This window comes from Corvus moneduloides, chromosome 3 (assembly GCF_009650955.1).
Source record: "Corvus moneduloides isolate bCorMon1 chromosome 3, bCorMon1.pri, whole genome shotgun sequence".
Classification (NCBI taxonomy): Eukaryota; Metazoa; Chordata; class Aves; order Passeriformes; family Corvidae; genus Corvus; species Corvus moneduloides.
Genome location: NC_045478.1, coordinates 54,492,075 through 54,513,974, shown reverse-complemented (window position 1 = coordinate 54,513,974; position 21,900 = coordinate 54,492,075). Strand labels below are relative to the sequence as shown.

At 37.8% G+C, this 21,900-nt stretch overlaps 1 protein-coding gene and 1 long non-coding RNA gene across 2 annotated transcripts in view; both read left to right on the top strand.

Annotated features, from left to right (window-relative positions):
* The window catches only part of TRDN (triadin), a 106,972-nt gene extending 105,214 nt beyond the window's left edge, over positions 1–1,758 (top strand). Inside the window, exons 14-16 of the mRNA XM_032103878.1 lie at positions 504–539; positions 1,611–1,673; positions 1,754–1,758. Of these exons, the coding sequence (XP_031959769.1) occupies positions 504–539; positions 1,611–1,673; positions 1,754–1,758 (104 nt within the window). The remainder of the gene's footprint in view (positions 1–503; positions 540–1,610; positions 1,674–1,753) is intronic.
* Positions 1,759–2,499: 741 nt separating this feature from the next.
* The window catches only part of LOC116440654, a 36,597-nt gene continuing 17,196 nt past the window's right edge, over positions 2,500–21,900 (top strand). The window contains exon 1 of the long non-coding RNA XR_004238720.1: positions 2,500–2,559. This is a non-coding gene — a long non-coding RNA (uncharacterized LOC116440654). The remainder of the gene's footprint in view (positions 2,560–21,900) is intronic.

The window sequence follows — 21,900 nt, the reverse complement described above, 5'->3', positions numbered from 1 at the left end:
TGAGCACTACTCTGATGCTCTACATACACCTAAGAAACCTGAGTATCACAAAGCACGCTCACAACATAAAGAAATTTGTAGCTTGGAGTGTAGTGTGCTCAGGGTTTCAGCAGAAAGAATTAAGCACACAAAACTCTGAGAGAAACATTCTGTAGAATGCAAGTGAAGACAATAACAAGGGAAATATATTGAACAAATCTGTTTAAAAAAAAAAAGAAGTGGAGTACATCTATATTATGCTTAATGCTAAAACCAATTATCAGAAAATCAGCAGGAGTATCATTTGAGGAGATGCTGAATATTGATAAATACATTGCCTCCATGATAGGCAAAATAACTTTATTTGTGAAATCAACATGGACAGACGATGGAATTCAGGTACTCTAAAACCCAGCAATTTTTCAATTTTTCAAAAATTAAACATGCATATTTTTTTGGTTTAGGTAAAATGCTGTACGAATTTTAATTTTTTCCCCCCTGTTTGTATTTATTTTTCCATGCAGAAGAAAAGTCTACTGTGGTACCTAGAGAAGGGAAAAGTAAGTTTGGGTTTTTTATTTTTCCTTCATCTTCATGTTAGTTTTATGCAAGGGACAGGAGTATATTTGCTTCTTGGATTTGAAAATATTCCTATACCTTAAATATGTTTCAGTTAAAGAAAAGACTCTTGTTTAAGTGCTTATGGTTCTATCTTCTGTAAGATAATAAAACTTGGTTTCTTATCCACATTTGTACCAGTAAATGATCACAAAAAGAAAACTATAGTTCTACTAACTATATCAATACCCAAAGCCATGCAGCACAAACTGAAGGTAACAAATTTGGCTTTTCCTGGATGAGCGATTAAAAAAGCGCTTAGATTAGCTATTCTTGTACTCTTGTATTCTTCCCCATCAAAAAAAGGAAAAGTAAAAATTATAACTTTCTCATATCCTCTACTGAACTCTCAATTTTCTCATTCAAAACACTCATTAAATAAGTAATTTAATTATTGTAGCTTGCTTTAAAAAAGAAAAAAAATATTCTCCTTATTTCTGCTGTTGCCCAAATAATTGCCAAAATAGAGGCAGATGCTTTTGAAATGATTTCATGTTGTTTTGTAGCTGATGCTTTAACAACAACTCCCCATGAATAACAGAAGTCCTGTAATGACAGCTTCAAAGATTCAATTCATAAAAAGTGTTATGAAGGTATATTGTATCTTCAGGCTTTTCATGGCATTCTATTCTTGTTCCAAGGCACCACATTAAGTATTGCTGTCATTCAATCAGGTTTTACAAAAGAAGCAGAACGGTGCATGGCTATTGAGTCACCACAAGAAACTCTTAATTACACCAGGTTGATGGGCATAATTTCTTGAATGAGTACTTAAGTAATAATCTGGTGTGCAGGCTTGTTCCAGTTTTATCCTTAGCACCACATTCACTCTCTGAGTACTATGCTGTATTTCTGAGCTGCTGGTAATAAGTGACCATCTTATCAAATCTTGAACATATTGCAGATAGTAGATTCCCCACCCCAAATATATACATACATACATACTTACATACATGTTTGTTTGTGTGTTTCTATGTAAAAGTAGCCAGCTGAACTTAAATTTCTATTTTTAGAGAGAAAAGAGGAGAAGAAAAAGAGTGATGAAAAGAAGATTACGACTGAAACTAAGATGAAAGGTATGGTTTGGAAGCATTTCTTAGTGGCCTCATTCAGCTTTTACTCACACTCTGGCTCATTTCCCATTGTTTTCTGTTAGGTTAATCCTGTGCTTACAGCTGTATTGTCCTTAGTTGCTTAGTCACTATTTGCATGTTTCCACTTCTTCAGTATCTAATGTCTAATGTATTCGGTATCCAATATTTTCTAAACTCATTTTCTGACAAATTAAATGTCCTGTTTGGTGGCCTTCTATGGGCTTTTTAAATAATTTAATGGAGTCCATATATAACAGGACATAGTTATACTGCAATACACAAAACTCATGGAAGATATCACTCAATTCATGGTATATCAGTTTCTGAAGGTGGGGTAGATCTATTTATTTTATAGAATCACAATTGAAATTTACAGTGACCAAACTGCAAAGTCATCATATCCATCTAAATAATATTTTGATCATTCATTCCCAGAAAGCATCTAAAATCCACTAAGGTGTTGCTTCATGCAAAATATTTAAGTCATCCATTATTTTTTAATGGTCTCATTGCTACTGGAACTTAAGTTAAAAGGTGCCACATTCATGCACTGATGATTCTTGCCCAACTTTTGATGAATTATTAAGGGCCCAAATCATCCATAGTTGATGCATACTGATTAATTTTCATTTTCAGCTGATTCCTCTGTGGCTAGTTGGGTGCAAGTGCTATAAGGAATAATCTGAACTCCCAAATAAGTCACATTTTTTTCAGTATGTGCCCACCAGGACTTGGTTGACTGCATATTTGAGTGTATGATTAAGAGTTCCAGCATATCAAATTACTCTCTTTAATTAAATCTTAGAAGAAACAGGAAAAAAGGAGAAAGTTCATGAGAAGACAGCTGTCCCTGAAATTAAAAAAGCAGGTAAGAAATTGAACTCTGACTTTCTTTGCAGTGATATTTCACTATTTAGTGTAAGCACTTTCAAGTTTTAAGTATTCGAAATAAGGGTGCATGTAGTTCATTATTATTTAAGAATCCAAGTGGAGATATCGATAGATAGATAGATAGATACAGATGTATCACAGTATATTTATATCTAGATATATATCTCTGAATTTTTTATATTATTATATTATATTATATTATATTAATATCTGTGTATTCATATCTGTGTATATCATACGTATAATTTTCTGTTCTATGAACTTGGGACTTTTACATTAGAAGCACTGCTTTCACTCATACACTAAATCTATCAAGAGCATAACTAATTTCAAAGGCTACATGGCAAAGACTGAGTGGAGAGCATATATTTTTCCATTAATTATTTTACAAATACAGATCATTTTAAGTAATAAATAGAAACATCACCTTATCAAATCACTAAATGTGGGAGAAAATAGATGGTTTTCTTCCTGAATTTTTATTCATGCCCAGAAAAGGATTTTTTTAAAAGTTAAAGTTAGGGAATATCCTAAAACTAATTGATAGTTTCATGCATAAAATTATAAATATTTCAATAAGATTAGAAATTAACAATTGGGTTTTATCTACACTAAAAATGTTGTAATTTTTCTTCCCCATTATTTCAGTAAATTTGCAAGTATGTTTAATGCAGAAATGCAAAAGTGTCTCCAGTAAGTAACACAGCCTGTCTCAATAAAATCAAGGAGAAACAAAATGCTCAGTCTAGTGGTTGGTCACCATCTGAATACCTAGAAACACTGATTCCAATTCATGCTTTATCTTTCACTTTCTATATAACCTTCTACAAGCCCTCAGGTACTCAGATTAACCTTTCTGTAGATTAGTGTAATGCCTAAAGCCATGGAGAAATGTTCAAAACAGGATGTAAATATTCAGGGCTATATTTACTATGTCCTCAAGGCAAACCTTGTGCTCTGTTTTCTAATTATTTAAATCTGTTGAATGTTATCAAAAGCTGAAAGGATCTATATCCCATTGTTTACTAATATTGTGGGTTACAGATGCAAATTTCAGTAAGCAACTGGTTTCTTTGCCACTGAATCATATGTGGTCTGCATAAGCTTTCCTATTCAAGCATTTAAGGATGGGAAGAAAAATGGCAATTTATGTTTGCCAAAATATGCAAATACACAGATTACCTTGGACAACTATCCTGGTAGCCCCATATTTAAATATGTCTTTTGTAGTAGGGAGTTGTACACACTGGGGAAGGGATGGGGATGAAAGGAGATATTCTTTTCTAGTTAAGTTGCTTATTTTAATGTATAAACACAGATTTAAAAAGAACATAAGCTTACATTTCAAATATCTTTTGTAATTTTATTCTGGTTCTAAGCTTGTATTTCACTTGAGAATACAGAATTGTAAAAGATTACATTTTATGGCAGAGCTGCGGTATAAAGTTATTAATATGTTCATCTTCACAAGCAGTTGCTAAATCCAGTGAGTCATCCCACCAATGCTAGAAAGACACAAATTAGACACACCGAAATATCTGCACATTTCTGTCCCTTTTATTAGCTCTGTAAGTTACTGCATTTTTGGAGTTTACTAGCCTTTGTGTGAGAGGATGGTAAACCATAGTATATTCTAGCTACACATATTGCTGTTATTCCTCTTTCAGCTTGCTCTTTGAATGCATGTGCACTTTCTACCTTTGATTGGCAGCACCTATTGTTATCCCTGAAATAATTGCCATATTTGATCAACAGAATAGTAGTGCATAGCCCAGTTTTGAAATGAGGCACCTTGATGTCTGATAGTGTTTACATAATTTGAACAGACACAGAAAATCAACCTCTGAGCATTTGAATCAGCAGACTAGATAAGCATCCAAAAGAAAAGAACAGCTTCTAATTTTCTTACCTTTTCCCTTTAAAAGGCTAGGCAGAGGCCACTGCATTGAAAATAAACTCCTCGCCTGATTTTCAAACTCTTGCATTACCTCTGAATGTCTCTGATTTTGTCTCATTTTGCTTCCCCTGACCTTTGCAATCCATGAAGCTGGGGTGTTTTCAGGGCAAGCTGGCTTCTCACTGCCACCAACAACCATCCCCATACCACTGAGCAGCTCCTTCTGCTCCAAGGTCCTCCTGGCACCCAAGTCCCAGCTCTGGTCCACACCCTTGCATACTTTCTCCCAATAGACTCACCTCCAGCTGGAGGCCCATTAACCAGGCATTGCCCATAGAGGAATGGTGTTATGTACAGGCTGTCAGGCTTGAGAGAGGAGGAGATGCTCTGTAAGCACTAAGCAGTACAAGCATCTCTAAAATAATGTTCTGAGAGAAGCACATCTCTATATTACTCTCCATCTTTTTTGCTCTAACAAGGAATGCTTGTAATTGCAAATACTGAATATATTTGCAGATTAATATTTCAGATTGGTCCTTTGGTCCAAGAGACAATTTTATCTCTACTGTTACCAGAATGGAGGATTTTTTATTGCTCTTCATTAAGTGCATCCCTGTGATATATCTGTTTATTTGCATGCCAGCTCACTCTTTCTCCAATTCTCTCTCCCTCCATTTTTCTCTCTCTCTCTCTCCCCTCCTCTCTTTCTGCTGCTGCAGAGGATCAAGACTCATCTAATATGAAATGTTCTCAGTCTTCAGTACAGAGCAAACTGAATGATTCTTAATTAGCTTTTAAAAGTGCATTGTAGATAAAACCACATTAATCCTGTGACCTTCAGCTTGTACAAAAGCATTGTGTTAATTGTCCTGAAAAATAGATAATTCCATTGTTACAAATTCAGAGGTCTAACTTAAACAAACATAATCATCAGACACAAGGGTCTGGTATAGGCAGACTTCAAAACCTTTTACAGCAATCTAGGCAGTGCTACTCTGGATAAAGAAGGAGCTGCATCTCCAAATCCCCATTAAGGGGCTTGCTAGACCTCAGCAGATATAAGCCTTTGCCAGGCTCTCCCAAAGGTCGTCCTGGTGCTTGGGATGTATCAGCCCAGGGGGCTCCAGTCTGCAATCTGACTGAGAAAAGGGACCTTCTCTGTTAAATCTTTGGTGTCCAACCCTCCATGAAAATTAATACACAGAGATTGGTGTTTTCAGGCACTCATCATTTGCATGCAGATTTTTTTTCCTGATCATCCCTTTCCCAGAGTCTGGAGCTTCTCTGCTCCTTCTTGTATCAGCTTTCCTAGAAATGATATTCACACCAGACATTGTCCTTGATTGTTGCAAACTCCTTTCTCACTTTGTTTTGGTTCTCAAAACAAATCACATAGGTAAAATGAGTTTATAAAGCAATAAAAATATCAGCCTGGATCATGACACTATTTCCTACCTAAAATTCTGTTTCAACTGTCATTATTGATCTTCCTGTTATTCCTGGATTTTTTTGATAACAAATCTTATAACTGCTTTAGAAAGGTAGTCAGTGTCTTTTTCTCCACTTTCCATACAGGGAAATTCAGGTAGAGACATGTAATCCAGGTCAGTTGTCCACATATTTATCTTCTGCTTATACATATCTTCTGAAAGCTAAACCAATGCTAGCTGGATTAAAGATCCCAAATTTTTGTACACTTTCACTATTTCCCTAGTGATAAACCAGAGACATCAGACAATGCAGCTGATATCTAGGAAGAAAATAGTTCTGCTAAAATCATAAAGTCTTATCAGCTGGACCTGTGTTCAAGAATCCCTCAGTTCTGACCTCAGTGACAAATGTTTTAATACCACCACACTTAAGTACCTCCTTGAGCCGTTCTGGTGCGCAGATCTACTTGTCCCAGATCAGGAAGCACGATCCCTTCCATTCTGTCGTGTTGGTATATGCATGTTCCCAACAGAGCGTACGGGCCCCTACAAAGGAGCATTGGGGCTGCTCCATAAATAAAGGAATTCGCTTGCAGTGCTTGCACATACCACTAAATGATATCCCTACACATTTGAATATCTTTTAAGTACCTTCAGAGCTGGCGACTCAACCATTTCCCTGGGCAGCCAGCTCCAGGGTTTGACCCCCTTTTCAGTGAAGAAATTTTTCACAATATCCAATCGAAACCTCCCCTGGCACAGCTTGAGGCCATTCTCTCCTGTCCTATTACCTGATATCTGGGAGAAGAGACCAACACTTGCCTCACTGCAATTTCCTTATTGGTAGTTTCAGAGCGCAATAAGGTCTTCCCTGAGCCTCCTCTTCTCCAAGCTAAACAACCCCAGCTCCCTCAGCCACTCCTCGTTAGGTTTGTGCTCTAGACCCTTCACCAGCTCTGTCTCTCTTCTCTGGACACACTCCAGTACCTCAACCACTTCCTTGAAGTGAGGGGCCCAAAGCTGAACAGAGGTTTCAAGGTATGGCCTCAGCAATGCCGAGTACAGAGGGACAATCGTTTCCCTAGTCCCCTGGCCACACTGCTGGCTCATGTTCAGCTGGCTGTCAACCAATGTCCCCACATGCTTTTCTGCCAGTCAGTTTTCCAGCCACTCTTCCAACAGCCTGTAGCACTGCATGGGGTTGTTTTGACCCAGGTGCAGGACCTGGCACTCTGTGTTGTTAAACTTCATACAGTTGGCCTTCACCCATCAATCCAGCCTACCTAAATCCCTCTGCAGAACTTTCCTGCCCTCCAGCAGATCAACACTCCTGCCCAACTTGGTATTGTCCACAAATTGACTGAGGGGTACTTGATCCTTTCATCCAGATTGTTGATAAACATATTCATATGGCAACGATATATCTCTGATGCATGATACCGTGTCGTATGTTTCAGGCAGTGTTAGCAGGAGAGGGGAGTGGTGATGTCTCTCTTTAGATACCACAGTAAATCTTTGTCTCCTGAATACGAAAAGTCTCTGGGGGCTTAAAGTTACAGACGCTGAGGTGCATTTTAATTATCTCACTGTAACAACCACGTGAAGTCGCTCTGCAGTCATGAAAAAAGCAAACTAAAAGTTAATCTTGGATATAAAAGTTTAAAACAGTACCTTAAGACCGCCACAGAACTGGGATAACCAGGTTTTTCTTGCTACTCCGTTACCCAGTGAGATCAAGACAGCAAGAAAATCTGTCTTTAATCATACCTTGGAGGAAGAATGTTAGTAGTAGGTAGAGCAGAGTGGAGGTGATCAGACAAGAGCGAACATGACTGACCAGCTCCCAGCAACTTTTTGCATGGGTTGACCACAGATATATTTTCTTTAAAGGACAGTCCTTGTAATTTGAAAACAAACCCACAATGATTTTACAGGAAATGAAGGGAAAAGACCAATTTATACACCAATAGTATATTTTTTGTTATTGGCCTCTATACAGGCAGGAAGAGAAATTCCTTCGATCATTTTTAAATTCCTGGTCTGAACAACAATTTAAAAATGCATTTAATTTTGTGACTTGGCGTCAGCGTCTACCTTTTCAGTCTTGATATTAAGCCTTCTATGACCATAAAAGAACCACTACTGACACCTGGTGGCAATTTATCTTTTTCTTTCAATCCATATGCCTGAGGGTTTTTTGTTGTTTGATTTCAAATGTACCTATTTAAAAAGAGTTTGCTGAAGTAATGATGAACCTACTACTTACCTCCCCATGCTGCTTATCCTATTGCTTTCATGTCTAAAATATGTTAGAATGTCATCTAAATGTGACACTATTCTCAGAATAATTTTGCAATGTAAATACTTTCAGTACTGACAGAGAAGTAAAAATTAAAATACACCTTATGACATAAGTTATAATCAGGAAAAAAACATTCTTGGCTAACCCACTGATCTAGAGAAGAAGATGCATACCACACTGCCTGAAAAGCTTTGGGCTGATCTAACTGCAATGGATTGAATGTTTCATTGAGGATACAAATGTCGATCCTCATTTTCTTCTGATGAGCAAATGTGCTGTACTTGCACACATTTGTAGGAAGACACCTCTGTTGCCTCTCAAGAGCAGGGTTTGAAACTCCTCACTCTGCCCTGCCCACTGCCAGGAGTGTATTTCCAGCTGAGTGTCTGACAGCTTTAAGCAGCCCAGCTTGGACACTGTGGTGTGTCTCATGTTCCCTTATGTGAGAGACACCACACGACAGATGTCAGCAGACGGAAGGATGATGTGTGATGTGTGTTTTTGGAGGAGGCCACAGTGTAAGATCTGCAACAGCCAGTGAGATGTAGAGGCTGTCACAATTTAGGCTGCTTACAAGAAAAAATGGAATTGTGAATCCAGAACAAGAGAGCCTAAGGTATTTTGAAAGAGATAAGTCACATACAGAAAATGAAACACGTTTATTCACAAATTTTCTTGTGGCTTATTAGACAAAGTGTGAGGAAAAGGTAAAAACTGAATCACTTAGGAACTGGAGTGCACATATAAGTGTTATGATGCATTTTGGATTGACAAGACCTGTTTTCAGAATGGCCGCTACAATAAGTAGAATGTAGGAGTTTTGAGTGGTAGAACCCCATCTGACTGGTCTTCTACCTTTTTTTTTTTAATGATGAAAAGCCATTATATTGAGTTGGCCCTGGACAGCTGCTAAACACCCACACAGCCACTCATTCATTCCTCCCTATCAACACAGCAGGGAGGAGAACAGCAAGAGCAAAAGTGAGAAAACTCATGGGTTGAGACAAAGCTTAAATAAAATAAAGAGGAGAAAAACGAATGATGTAATCGCTCACCATCCTGCCAAGCAGACAAATGCTCAGCCAGTTGAAGCAGAGGACACCCTTCCCTTGGTCTTCCTCTACTCTCAATTTTTATTGCTAAGCATGGCATTATATGGTACGGAATACATATCTGGCTGATTTGGTTCGGCTGTCCCAGCTGTGTCCTCTCCCAACCTTTTTCCAGCAGCCAGTAGGGGTAGACAGAGTGGGAAAAAGAGAAAGCTCTAAAGCTGTGCAAGCACTGTTCAGCAATAGCCAAAACCCTGGTTTGTTGACAACGTCTGAGTAACAAATCCAAGCCAGAGCATCATACAGGCTGCTATGAAGAAAACTACCTTCTCTGTCCCAGCCGAACCCAGAACAGGAACCTATAGGTCGTGTTTATTTGCAGATAGATCTAGAAAGATTAGGAGAAGAAACAAATGTAAAAATTAAGCAATGGAAATAATAAGCAATGGTTGCTTTGTGATTCCTCATGCAGACGAATGTATAAGAGCAATAATTAAGGAAACACAGTGTGTTATGAGTTGAGAGCAGTTTTAGGAACAAACCAAGTTAAAGCAGACACATAAAACAAAGGAGGAGCTTAAGGACCTTAGAACTGTGTGATCCTTCTCTAGGGTGTTTCTTACCAATATTCCTTTGGCAGCTTTCTCTGCTAGACTGTTCATCCACTTATACATTTCTGCAGAGGTTTGGCTTGTTGTGGGTTTGTACAACTCTTAGCAAAGTCCCTGGCTCTGATTTCATTTTAATTATGATTCCAATTGTTAATATCATTATATGAATCAATGCCCATACACCAAAGCCTATAAAAACCACCTAGTTTTCCCTGATGGATGACTGCCGCTTCAGGTTTCATCTCCTCTAGTACAGGCCAATCCATTCCTAACTAATAATTTGCTCATGACCCTATTATGCATGTCGAGCCCATTTTGATTTTTCCTTTCCTACTGCTCTTCTCCTGGATCCTTTTCATAATTCATTTGCAGTTTCCTGGCATTTTTTCATTAGTAGATGCTTCTGCTTTCGCAAACTATGCATGTAGCCATCAGCACTGGTAGTGTTTACTAACCCACAGAAATGTTGGATTAGGATTTCTGCAGTTACCGGCAAGTGATGTAATTTACTCTTTTTTCTCTTACAAAAAAAGGGTCTAGGAGCATCTCTTGACTTTGATAACAATTTCCTGTTTGTGGGGTTTTGTACAACAAAATCACAGAAAGTGGAGATGGAAATGACCTACTAGGTCATCTAATCCTTCCTTCTGGCAATGCAGGATAATTCTTTACAGAATATCTTCGAGTGCTTTGACCAGTTTAGTTCTAAATGTCTGAAGTAACTAGGCCTCCATCAATTCCCACAGAAGATTATTCTACAGCCTCATAGATCTCACAGTTAAGAAGTATTTCATTCCAGTCTGCCTAAATTTTCCCTTGCTTAATTTTATCCCATTACTCAGATTTATGTTCTCTTGTGACACCCAAATATAGTCTTTCTAACCTCAGGGTTCAATTCCCTACTGCCTCATGTTATATTGCCACTTGCATTTACATTTGGAAGGTAGCTTTAAAACTGACAAGGTGAATGGGAAATGGAGGTTGATACTTTTTCATACAGACATGAAGTTATAAACCTTGTAACAGGGGACACTGACCAGGGCCACACATCATCTGTCTGTAAGGCACTGAAGAGACAGGAAGTTGCATGTCCAAACTGGAAAAAGAACCAAAAAAAGTCACTTGGGTTATTTACAAAGAAAGGATTTTTTTTTTTTTTTTTTTTTTTTACATAGAAGAATAAAGTATTCTATTTATCTCTTCAGTAAGAGGTGGTTTTGTTATTGTGGATACTAAGTACCTTTGCAGAAAAAAAAAAAAAAAGATCTACAATAGCTCCCTTTAACATAGTAGGGACAGATAAACAAGAATGAATGACTGGGATCTGAAGCTAACCGAATCCAGACTGAAAATGAGGTACATGTTCTTAACACTAAGAGTGATAAACTACCACAGCACAGGGTGGATATTGCTTTCCCTGGTGTCTGCAGAAGATGATTGTTTACTTAATGAAAAATACACATCAGCTGAAAAGGTGCCCAGCTGAAATATAGGAGCCTCTGACAACAAAATGTCAAACTAGATAGCCTGATGGTGCATTCTAGCCTTGAGCATCATGTGATATAGCCTCAGAGAGATACATAATAAGCTAAAAGAGAATGTAGTGAAGAGTCAATGCAGGAATACAGCTGGAGACAACTGCCTTGCAGGTTCATTGCAAAAAGAGAAATTCCTTTCTGCATTACTTTTATAAGCCTTTTTAAGCTGAACACATGACTGGCAGTCATCCTCTAAGTATTTAGTCTTCCATGGAAAATAGAAAAGCCTGCTTTCCTAATTGACATTTCCAGAAATCCTCAAGACAGATATGGCTATTTAGTAAATATCAAATTGTATCTCCCCAAACAGATAAAAACAGAAGAAATAAAACAGGATCACAGTGAGGGAGAAGGCAAAAAAATCTGGCAGAGTAGAGATGCAAACACAGCAGAAAGGCAATTCCCATGGTCTCCATATGACTTGTTGTTAAGGGAGTCTGCTCCTGAAAGACAACAAAAGGCAGTTCAGATATGTCCTACACTGAAACTTCAAAGTACTCAGTGGACTTTGAATTCTACGCTCCGTCATCATCAGTGATTGACAACATGGTTTCAAAGCGTGCCTAAAGATGCAGCATGTCACCTGGTGGATATACAAACACGTCACAGAAGGCCAGGCACACAACTCCCACTGATTTTCTGTGAGAACTGAGCTCCGAAACACCTCCTCTGCTTTTGTTAGAAAGTACTGAGGCTGCAAAGTACCATGGTGTTTCTGTGCCATATTACCTATTGAAAGAGATTTTCAGCTTTTCACAAGCAAACACTTGTGCCATTCCAGGACATGGTTAGGTTTCAGTGCTCAAGGGCTAGAAAATAGATGAAATGCAAAGAGAGAAAGAGTTAAAAATAAGTTTTTCCTGCTCTCCCCTTTTCTGTTCTTCACCTTAGAATAAGAACTGACTCAGCCTAAGAATGACTCTCCATTGCAATTGATGTGGTGGCTCTGAAGTGGAAGACTCATCTCCTCTTTCCTTTATTATGAATCAGCTTTAGAAGAAACTGCATCTCCTTTCCCATCCTTGTCCACTGTCATGTGAAAAAGGGAGATTTTCTTAAACACTTAATGTTTGATTAGTCTGTTGGTGCCCCAGGAAAACTGAGATCCTTGTGCCCAATCAGTCTGTCAGTGTCCCATTATGGGGACCCTTTACTGAACATTTTGCCAGATCAGAGGGTGCTTTGACTGACTTTTTCAGGGTCACACGCCAAACAGAGAGATCCCCACCCGGATCTGCACATTATTACCTCTGCCAGTGACACCTAGCACCCATTAAGGACTCACATTAACAGTTCACAGAATAACACTCTATTAATAAAATTGTGACAGGTTCAAGGTTCAAGGATTTCCGGTGATAGTGTCTGACTGCAAAAATGTATTCAAAGCAATATACTAAAGAGATAATCATTCAGCATACATTGAGTACAACTCTTACCCAATAGGCATCCCTACGGGGGAGAAGAGAGGTTCAGCCCATCGACTGATCCCAGAAGTTATGATGGTCTTCCCTAACTTCTTCCAATTCTTAATTTACTTTTGTCCTATTTATTTACTTTCAGGTGGAGCTCAAGTGAGTTTAGTCATACATCTTACTCAGTGAGGGGTGGCGGTACCTTGGTGGTGGGTATCCCAGTATAGCATCTGAGATAATCTTGGGATTGGGACATGCATCTGTCTGAAGAAAGCGATTTTACCACAGTGGCTGACACAACAGAAGGTCCTCTTCCCTTATCACTCTTGGTTTTCAGCTCTTGTGTGGCTTATCAACCAAGTTCACTCCTCTGCAAGGGTTTGATAGAATCTGGCTGCAGTGTCTCCACTCCACTCCACCATCTGTTTAGTCCCCCTCAGACTGTATTGTGTGGGGGAGGTCGGGTATGTTGACCACCTTCCATCCGGGGAGTTGCAATAGTATTTTCCCCTGTCATTTCCATACTGGGAATCTTTTTATTTACTTCCCATGCCTCCCTCCATGTGTTGTAAAAAGAAATCTCTAGCACAGAAGAAGGTGATATTCACTGTCTGCAGCACCTGCCCTGTGCATGAAATGATAGTAGCAGACTAAAGACCATCTTTCAGTGGCCCTTTTGCTGACTATTGGGGCTTGAATGCTTTCAAGTCAATGCTGGTTATTGTTCAGTCCAGATCTGGTGTTTTGTGTTTGTTTTCCATCTTGGACTGCACAAAGTAGGGAGAGATATGAGAGAGGCAAATGGTGAATGATGCTGGTAAGATCTTGTTGGTAAAGAATTAGTAATGCCAACCCTTTAACAAATACAGATAAAAGGGAGGAGGCTGGGGTTTGCACTACCACTTACTTTTTGATGAGTTGGCAAGAGAACCTTCCTCGAGTGAAACATAGGAGTAATTTTGTGTCTGACAGACAACATCTTCTGACACTGTATTGTCAATCTAATAAAGAACTTTTGGGGGAGATGTGATACTAGAAATAATCAAGCTTGAAGGTGATAAATAATCTAAAATCCACACAGGCAACTAAACAAACAGTTTGCCTTTGGACTTTCAGATATGTAGAAAGAACTACCTGCGCTGTGCAAGCAGCTGGGTGGCATAGTTTTAATTAAAGAATCTAATTTATTTCTTCAACCCTCTTTATGCTGGTCTGGGGATTAATGTAATGTTTATTTTTCCAGTCACACCCAGAAATAACAGGATTAGAATATGCCTATGCCTCAAACAATGCAAAATTAATCTCTTTAATGAAGGAAAACTGTTCTATGCCCTCAAAATAAGATGCGTATCTGAGTCAGCAGGTCTGATATTTGGGATAATTATTCTATATTAAATGTCCATGCGCAGATACATCCAGCAGGTTGAAATGACATAGCTATGCAGTGCTAATTTCTGCTGTTGCTAAATAGACAAGTTCTTGGCTTGACTCACAGTTAAAGTCAGGAGGACTCTTCAGAGTCTGAGATCAGGATGATTGTCTTTCTTTTCTTTTGCTTTACACTTAAAAAGTATTTTTTCTCTTGACTTTCAAATGAAGCTTTAAAAGCTTTTACTAAGTTTTGATGAGCACATATTAGATAAAGACATTCATGTCACTGAATTAGAAGTATACTTCAGTCTCTTGTGTGTCTTTCCCCTAGAAAGGTTCATAGATCAGAGGTATTTCTGACTTAAAATATAATCCTTTACACTTCACTTTTAGTTATGATTGTTTAACCTTTCAGTAAATGTTTCCAATGGCCTTGTGTGTTCTCCTGATCTGTTTTTCAAGAAGCAGAGATAATTTTGGGGTTTGCTACATGTAACTCTGAGAGACTAAGTCAGATAAAATATTATTGAATGATTAGGAAAATAGAATAGGCAAATGTTCTTTAATGGAAGAGCCATACACAACTGCAGTTATAAAAGCATTGATTTTTATCTTGATTGCAGTATGTTCTGCATGAAGTTGCTTTGTCATAGATTCTGCCTCACTTACAGGAGTGTAATTAGTGTGTCACTTATAAAGATGAATAGATGGACACTCCATTACTTAAGATCTCCCTTCTCACAGAGTGAGAATGTTGACTGCATCTGTGTTCAGAAATATGAAAATATCTTCTTCCTAGTGATAATGTCTATAGATACCATCTGTACATCTATCTATCTATCCAACAGATAGAAAGAAATGTAAATATGTTGAAAAGTACAAAAAATGATATCACAAGGATGCATAGCTTACATGCACTTAACAAAGCCTATTCTAACCCAAAATTCTCTTCTGAATAATTCAAGAAGTATCAGTGCTGAGATTTATTAAGAAAAGTTTAGAGTGTATCCCCAAGGTGTTTCAAAGAAAGATAAAAAATGCTGAAGAAAATTTTCATCTCTCATAATATTTACACTAATTCAAATGACAGGAAACTCCAGGAAAATACTTGATTTCTAAGTTTTAGGGACTAATGTTTTTACTCACATTTGCTACATAAAATACCATTACCTTTTCCCTAAATGACATCAGTTTCTGTAATTAGCTGCACTTACAGTTTCCTGTGTGTGGATGACTGTAATCTCATATCAGGCTCCTGAGATTTGCTTTTTTAAACCATACCTGATGAACACAGAAGGTAATATAGGAGCATAGAACCTTTTAGGCTGTAAAAGACCTTTAAGCTTATTGAGTCCAAGCTTAAACCCATCGCTGCCAAGTCCACCACTAAACCATGTCTCCAAGTGACATACATACACTTTAAATACCTCCAGGGATGATGACTTAACCATTTCCCTGGGCAGCCTCTTCCAATGCTTGAGCACCCTTTCTGCAAAGAAATTTTCCCTAATATCCAATATAAACATCCTCTGGCACAACTTGAGGCCATTTCCTCTTGTCCTACTGCTTGTTACCTGGGAGAAGAGGCCAATCCCCATCTCACTACTACTTCCTTTCAGGTAGTTGTAGAGAGAGTCATAAGTTCTCCCTAGAGCCTCCTCTTCTCAAGGTTAAACAACCCCAACTCCCTCAGCTGCTCCTCATAGGGCTTGTGGTTCAGTCCCATCACCCACTCCATTGCCCTTCTTTGGACTCACTCCAGTCCCTCAATGATTTCTTAGAAGCAAGGGGCCCAAAACTGGTGAGACGATTTGAGATGCAGCCTCACCAGTGCCGAGTACAGGGAGATGGTCACTGCCCTAGTCTCTCTGGCCACAGGATTTCTGATACAAACCAGGATACTGTTCATGCGTGAGCATGTATTTAACATTAATAAGTTTCTACCTGCTCTGCAGTAGGAGAGACTGAATCCATTCCAGCAATTACAAAGTAGAAAGGAGAAATCACCAATTAGTGGAACCATGAACCACTATTACACTTGAAATAGGCCATTCCCCAAGAATAGGCTTTTTCTTACTGTAATTGAATCACTTGTCTGCTCACATCCTTCCTCTACTTGCTTTAGTTTTTGCCCTATTGAGTGAACCTTTTTAATGATCTTGGGAAATCTGTTTGAGGTAACATTTAGTATTTCATCCATGTCCATTGCCAAAACACTTTCGGGAAAGCTCTGGGAGCTTTAGGTTGCTATCTGCTTCTGATGCTCTGGTGATCAGGGTTTGCAGGCACTCACTGGCTGCACAGAATAATGGTGCTGCTTTGCAAATGGTGATAGACCTGATGGTTCAAGGAGACGCTTACTGCAGAGGGGAAGCACCTGCAAGGGTTGGTGATCAGAAGGGACTTGGAGACATCAAAGAAATTTATAAACTATCAAAAAGCCTGCTACTGGAAGTGGACAGGAAATAGAGACAATGGTGAGGTGAGAAGGCACCCTTCACAGAGAATGGATGAAAAGGTTTGCATGTTTTACCTGCTTCACTGGAATATGATCTGTCTAAATTTAAGAGTACTATCACCAATTTTCTATTGTAATCAACAAGAGAGAAATGTTAGTTACCTAACTCCTTTTTCATTGCCCTACCTTATACAAACGCCTTTACATGCCACATCGGCTATCAGTACATTTTAAAAGTTCTATATTATAGTTCAGTCTCATGGTGCTTGAAGAAATTTGGTTTTAAGATCCAGAAACTCTGCATCTACACATTTTACCCAGTTATAATAACATCATCTGCAGTTTCCCTTCATTTTGCATGGGGAAATCTCTACAGGCAAAACATATAAATGCAAAACCTGCAGTCTGGGATTCAAGGCTTACTGGCCTCTGCCAATAAATTTCCCTGTTACTCCCATTATTCTCAAAGCAAGATAGTTAAACTCTGGTCAGGGAGTTGTCATGAAATGGGTCAGGAACAGCTGTGAAGCGGTAGTGGCACTGCACCTTACTTTCCCTCGTGCACAACTTCAGCCTCGTTGGTGCAGTGAGATGCCTTTCTCATGCTCACCAAGAAATGTTGTTTCGGAAAGGCAAGAAGAGTTTTTGTCAGTAGTTGTCACAAAGCATATGACAATATCATGCTCAGTGATTAAGACAGGGAACAAAATCAAGTGTTGGTCCAAACACAGAACTTTGCATGTGGGAGAAATATTTCTAAACAGCTCTTTTATGCTGTCAAATTTTAGTGGCTTGGGCATGTTAAAAATTTAATTAATTAGTATGAGCAGTGTTGACAGAGGCTTCCTGGATTTTAAGTCCACTAAGAAGAAGAAATATTATTTCTTTATTTCTATATTGTATGGAATTTTAAAAATCTTTACTGTAAAATGGAAACATTACAACAGAATGGGTAGATATTCTGATAAAACGCCCCTATATGTAGGTACCTGCTGTTTCAGAAGTGACCGAAATCAAAATAAAAACATACTCCCAAAAGCTTTTATATGTAGTAAGGTAAAAATTACTTCAATAATGCCATGTAATAAGTGAAAAATTATCAAAAAGAATATAAATTAAAAAGCAACTGAGTAAGACATTCTTAAAAACATGTCAGGGTTGAACACTTCTCAGAATTGTTGGAATATTGGTTGAAATTAATACTGTGTTGCAGAAAATAGTTTTAAAATCTCCAAGTAAATGAAAAAAAAGAAATGTTAAACCACAGGATATTTTAATAGGAAGTTTGAAAATCCTTGTGTAATTACTATATGCTCAACAGCAGTTCGTTTTGAAAAATCCTCAGCTCTCTGGAGTGTGTTCCTCTTTTACCACTGTAAATCACATTAGCTGCAAATCGTGCCACTTAATAAATTGTTTCAAAGTTCTGGTATGTCTGCTAGCTTGGGAGCAGACTGTAGTGAGACTGGTCTCTAGGCGACTTTAATTATGTTTTCTATTCACATGATGGAAGTTCTCAGCCATCAGATGCCACCTGCTACCATTTTTATTTCCAGTCAGCCCTTGTTCAGGGCAGCAAAGGGAACCTTACCTGTCATACTTGTAAGGTGCAGTGTCGTGAAAGCTCTCCTATTGCATTGTACTTGCAAAGCCGGCGCCAAGCTCCCAAAGCATGCACTCGATTGATTGTGCTTTGGTCGGTAATAACAGCCAGGAGTTTTTGGTTTTAGTTCTGAAAAACCAACACAGTTCTGACTTCAAAGCACTGGAAAATATTATTTGTATTTTCAACACAGTTCTTTCTGATTCTTGAAGTTTCTGTTCATTTTTCTGCCCTCTTCTCTTTCTATTCTCCCACTTTTTATCACAAGATGAATTGAATAGCTATGCCAAAATAAACAGTGAGAACCAAGAAATGAGGCAAGCTTTCTGTGAGTCTCATTAGGAACATTCTGCTTGGAGAATGGTCACGTTGTGTGAGGCATTTTCATCACACAACCTATTTTCTGTGGGTATGTGTAGACCATTAGCCAATCAGAGGGGTTTGATTACATCCATTCTAGTATGTGATCATCAGGTAAAACCAGAGAAAGTAGAAAGTGTTAGCTGAGGTTTCGGGTGAGAATTCCTCCTTTAGTAACTGCTTAATATTTTAGTTTTTTCTTTAGTTTTTGATTCAGTGAATCATATCTTCCAGAGGCCTCTAGTAATCCTCCAGGATCCTGGTACTTAGTCCAGATCAGCCGTAGAGGAATCTGTCGGGTTACACCATGTTTGATTAGGATATTAGCTACTATTCAAGCTGGACACTGTGGTTGCCCACTGATGTTGAAATTAGTTTCTGTTTTCAAATCTGATATTGCCATCATGTTCTTTGGTAAGCTTCCAGATAGAAAGGTTAAGATATGACATATACAATAATGTTTCTAATAATAAGAGGGGGTTTAGCTAGGTATTTTAACATGCTGCATAATTATCCAAGCTATTAATATACTATTTCTGAAATATTAATTGATCTGATTTATACTTTAAAAATTTTTAATACCTTCATGTATGTTTGAGAGAGAGATTTCTGGGAAAAAAGGCACAGAGAAGCCTTTCAAGAGAGTACAATTTGAAATCCATTTTTTTCACAGAACTTCCTTTTAGTTATCAAAATTGTAGGTTGGATGGAGCTGCTGAAGATCTCCTGTTCTGAAATGTACAATGTGCACTGTATTATAAATCCATTCTTACAAAGGTGTAAAAGTTTTGTGAACACCAGATCTGGAATTCACTTCAGAACATTGTTTGAAACATTCCATTTTGGAAGTTTGTTTAAACTCAAACAACCAAACTCTGTACCAGAGCACTGGGGCATCCTTGTTTAATAGCTTATTACCAAACTCCTAGGGACTCACTGCCATGAAAGGCACTATATAAGCTTAGAGGGATTTTTTTTCTTGCCCCCTGTGTAGTTCAGATGTCATTTGTAGTTACTGTGTACTGGTAGTTTACTTCAAAAGAATGCTGATGGAGGCCTGAGGAAAAGATCAAGCTATGTGCTAAAAAGAGGCAAAAAAATAAAATACTGTTCTACTATATTTCTTTGCTATTCTACTGAGAAACATCTGTGCTGGCTGCCAAATGCTCATGCCTAGTTTGAATTCAGAATTGATCATTCTAGCCTGTAGAGATAAGAACAAAGTCAGATCATATTTGTTTAAATATTTGGTAGTTTTTACTAAAATAATTTTTTAAGTATTACTGTACTTCTTTCACAAGAGTCAATAAAAGAAAAACCTGTTCATTCACCTGAGGAGAGCTTGTACAAACATGTTTACCTTTTGAGAATATAGACCAGAATACAATGGTCTTCAAATATCTCTGGAGAATAACTGTTAAAAAGAAAAGGGTGCTTCACAGTGCTCCACAAATGATGAATTATTTCATCAGCTTAGCCTTTTAAAGTGTGTTACAGGTTTTTTCAAGAAAAGGTGATGGATAGGGTTGTCAGAAGTACCCAAATCTTTGAATTGCACAGTATTTGGGTGGTTTACAGGAGCCCTTTAAGAAGACCTAGATATCAAACATGTCTTAAAAACTTTCTGAAGAAATTTTTTTTGGAAATTCCTCTTCTTAACTAACATACCCACAAAGAAACAACAGTGCATATTGCTGTTGTATTTAAGAAAAAGACATAATGAATATTGAAACCTGACTTCATATAGGCTATGATCACAAACACACTCCCATAGTTTGAAAGTTAAACCCTAGACCTGTGCAAAGCAAAAAAGAATGAGACAAATTTCCCATTGTCTCAAATTGCACTAACATAATTAATTGGGCAATTCATTTTTGGTGTTGTTTTCCTTTGAGTTGATAAGTTATGTGTTAATTGTGCCTTACAGCAGGTAACCATATTTGGGGACTTCAGAAGTCCTGATCAGTTTTCCCTCCTTCTGTAAGATCTACTAGTTGTTCATTTCTTTGCAACTAGGTAATTTATTTCATTGAAGTGTGTAGATGTAAATGCTGTATATTTTCAAAGGTACTTCTATGGTTCAAGGTCCTACACAACCTCCTCTGGACAGTTTTCTGTAAATCACTCCAGCCCAGCTGGATAAATACGGCTTTAGAAATCAAATGCGAGACACCTTGGCTTTAAAGAATATCCTAAAGCTATTTATTTTCATATTAATATGTGCTATTGGAATAAATTATTAGTATATTTTCTGCACTTTAAAAACAACAAAAAAAATACAGAAAAATCCCCCAAATTATAAGATTTTCTTACTGGAAATATTGTCCAGCTATTTACTATATGTTATATATTTCAGATGATGGGAAAACACATTGATTCTTTCAAAATAAATTATGGGTTTAAAATACATGAAAGTATGTTGCCCTAATAAATGGCAACTTATATAAAAAAGGAAATAAAGAACTTGGGGGCTTTATTTAGATCCAGTCTGTTATTGTAAATGATGCTGTCAATTTATTTTTTTTATAACCTCCAGCAATAGGAGATTATTGTGATAAATGATTCATATCGCTGCAATATATACCTTTAAAAATTTCCATATCTGGCAACTAATAGGCACTTCTTGAAGGCTTCAATAGGCTCCTTAGCCAGATAACATGGCTGCAAGCTGCTTCATGATTAATTTCATCTAAATGTGGTAATTATCATACTTTGAAGTAATGCCTGCAGAACATGCTTTCACAGAGAGTTAGTGGAAGCAGAGGATTAACCCAGAAATACTTCAGTTCAGAGCAGCATATCACCCAAGTAGAAATATATTTTCTTCCGAATTTTTCAAGATTTTTTTATTAGACTACTTGGCAGTCATTTGCATTACCTTATATCAGCTTCTCCACAGCAATTTAGAAAGCAACAGAAACAGAAGCACCTTTGTATTATAAGCAGTAATGGCATAGTCTTGGGTTTGCAAGTAACTTAATTTGACAGCTTCTGCCCTGAAGTATTTCTTGTATTAGCGTTTAAGAGCACAATTCATTTATCATTCATATATGTTGTGGACATAAGCCTTATCCTGCCTGTATTACAGGCACTTTATAGCTTATTAGGGAGGATGTTAATTTCCTCATAACCATCCGGGGGAGTACCTTCTACCACTGCTCTATGCATCCATTTGCTCCTGTCTCACAGGATCCCCATGAATATTTTCTTGGTTGTACAGGTGAGACTAATGAAAAAGCCATATGAGGCACCAAATATGTTTCTAAAAATGGGTGATTTTTGTA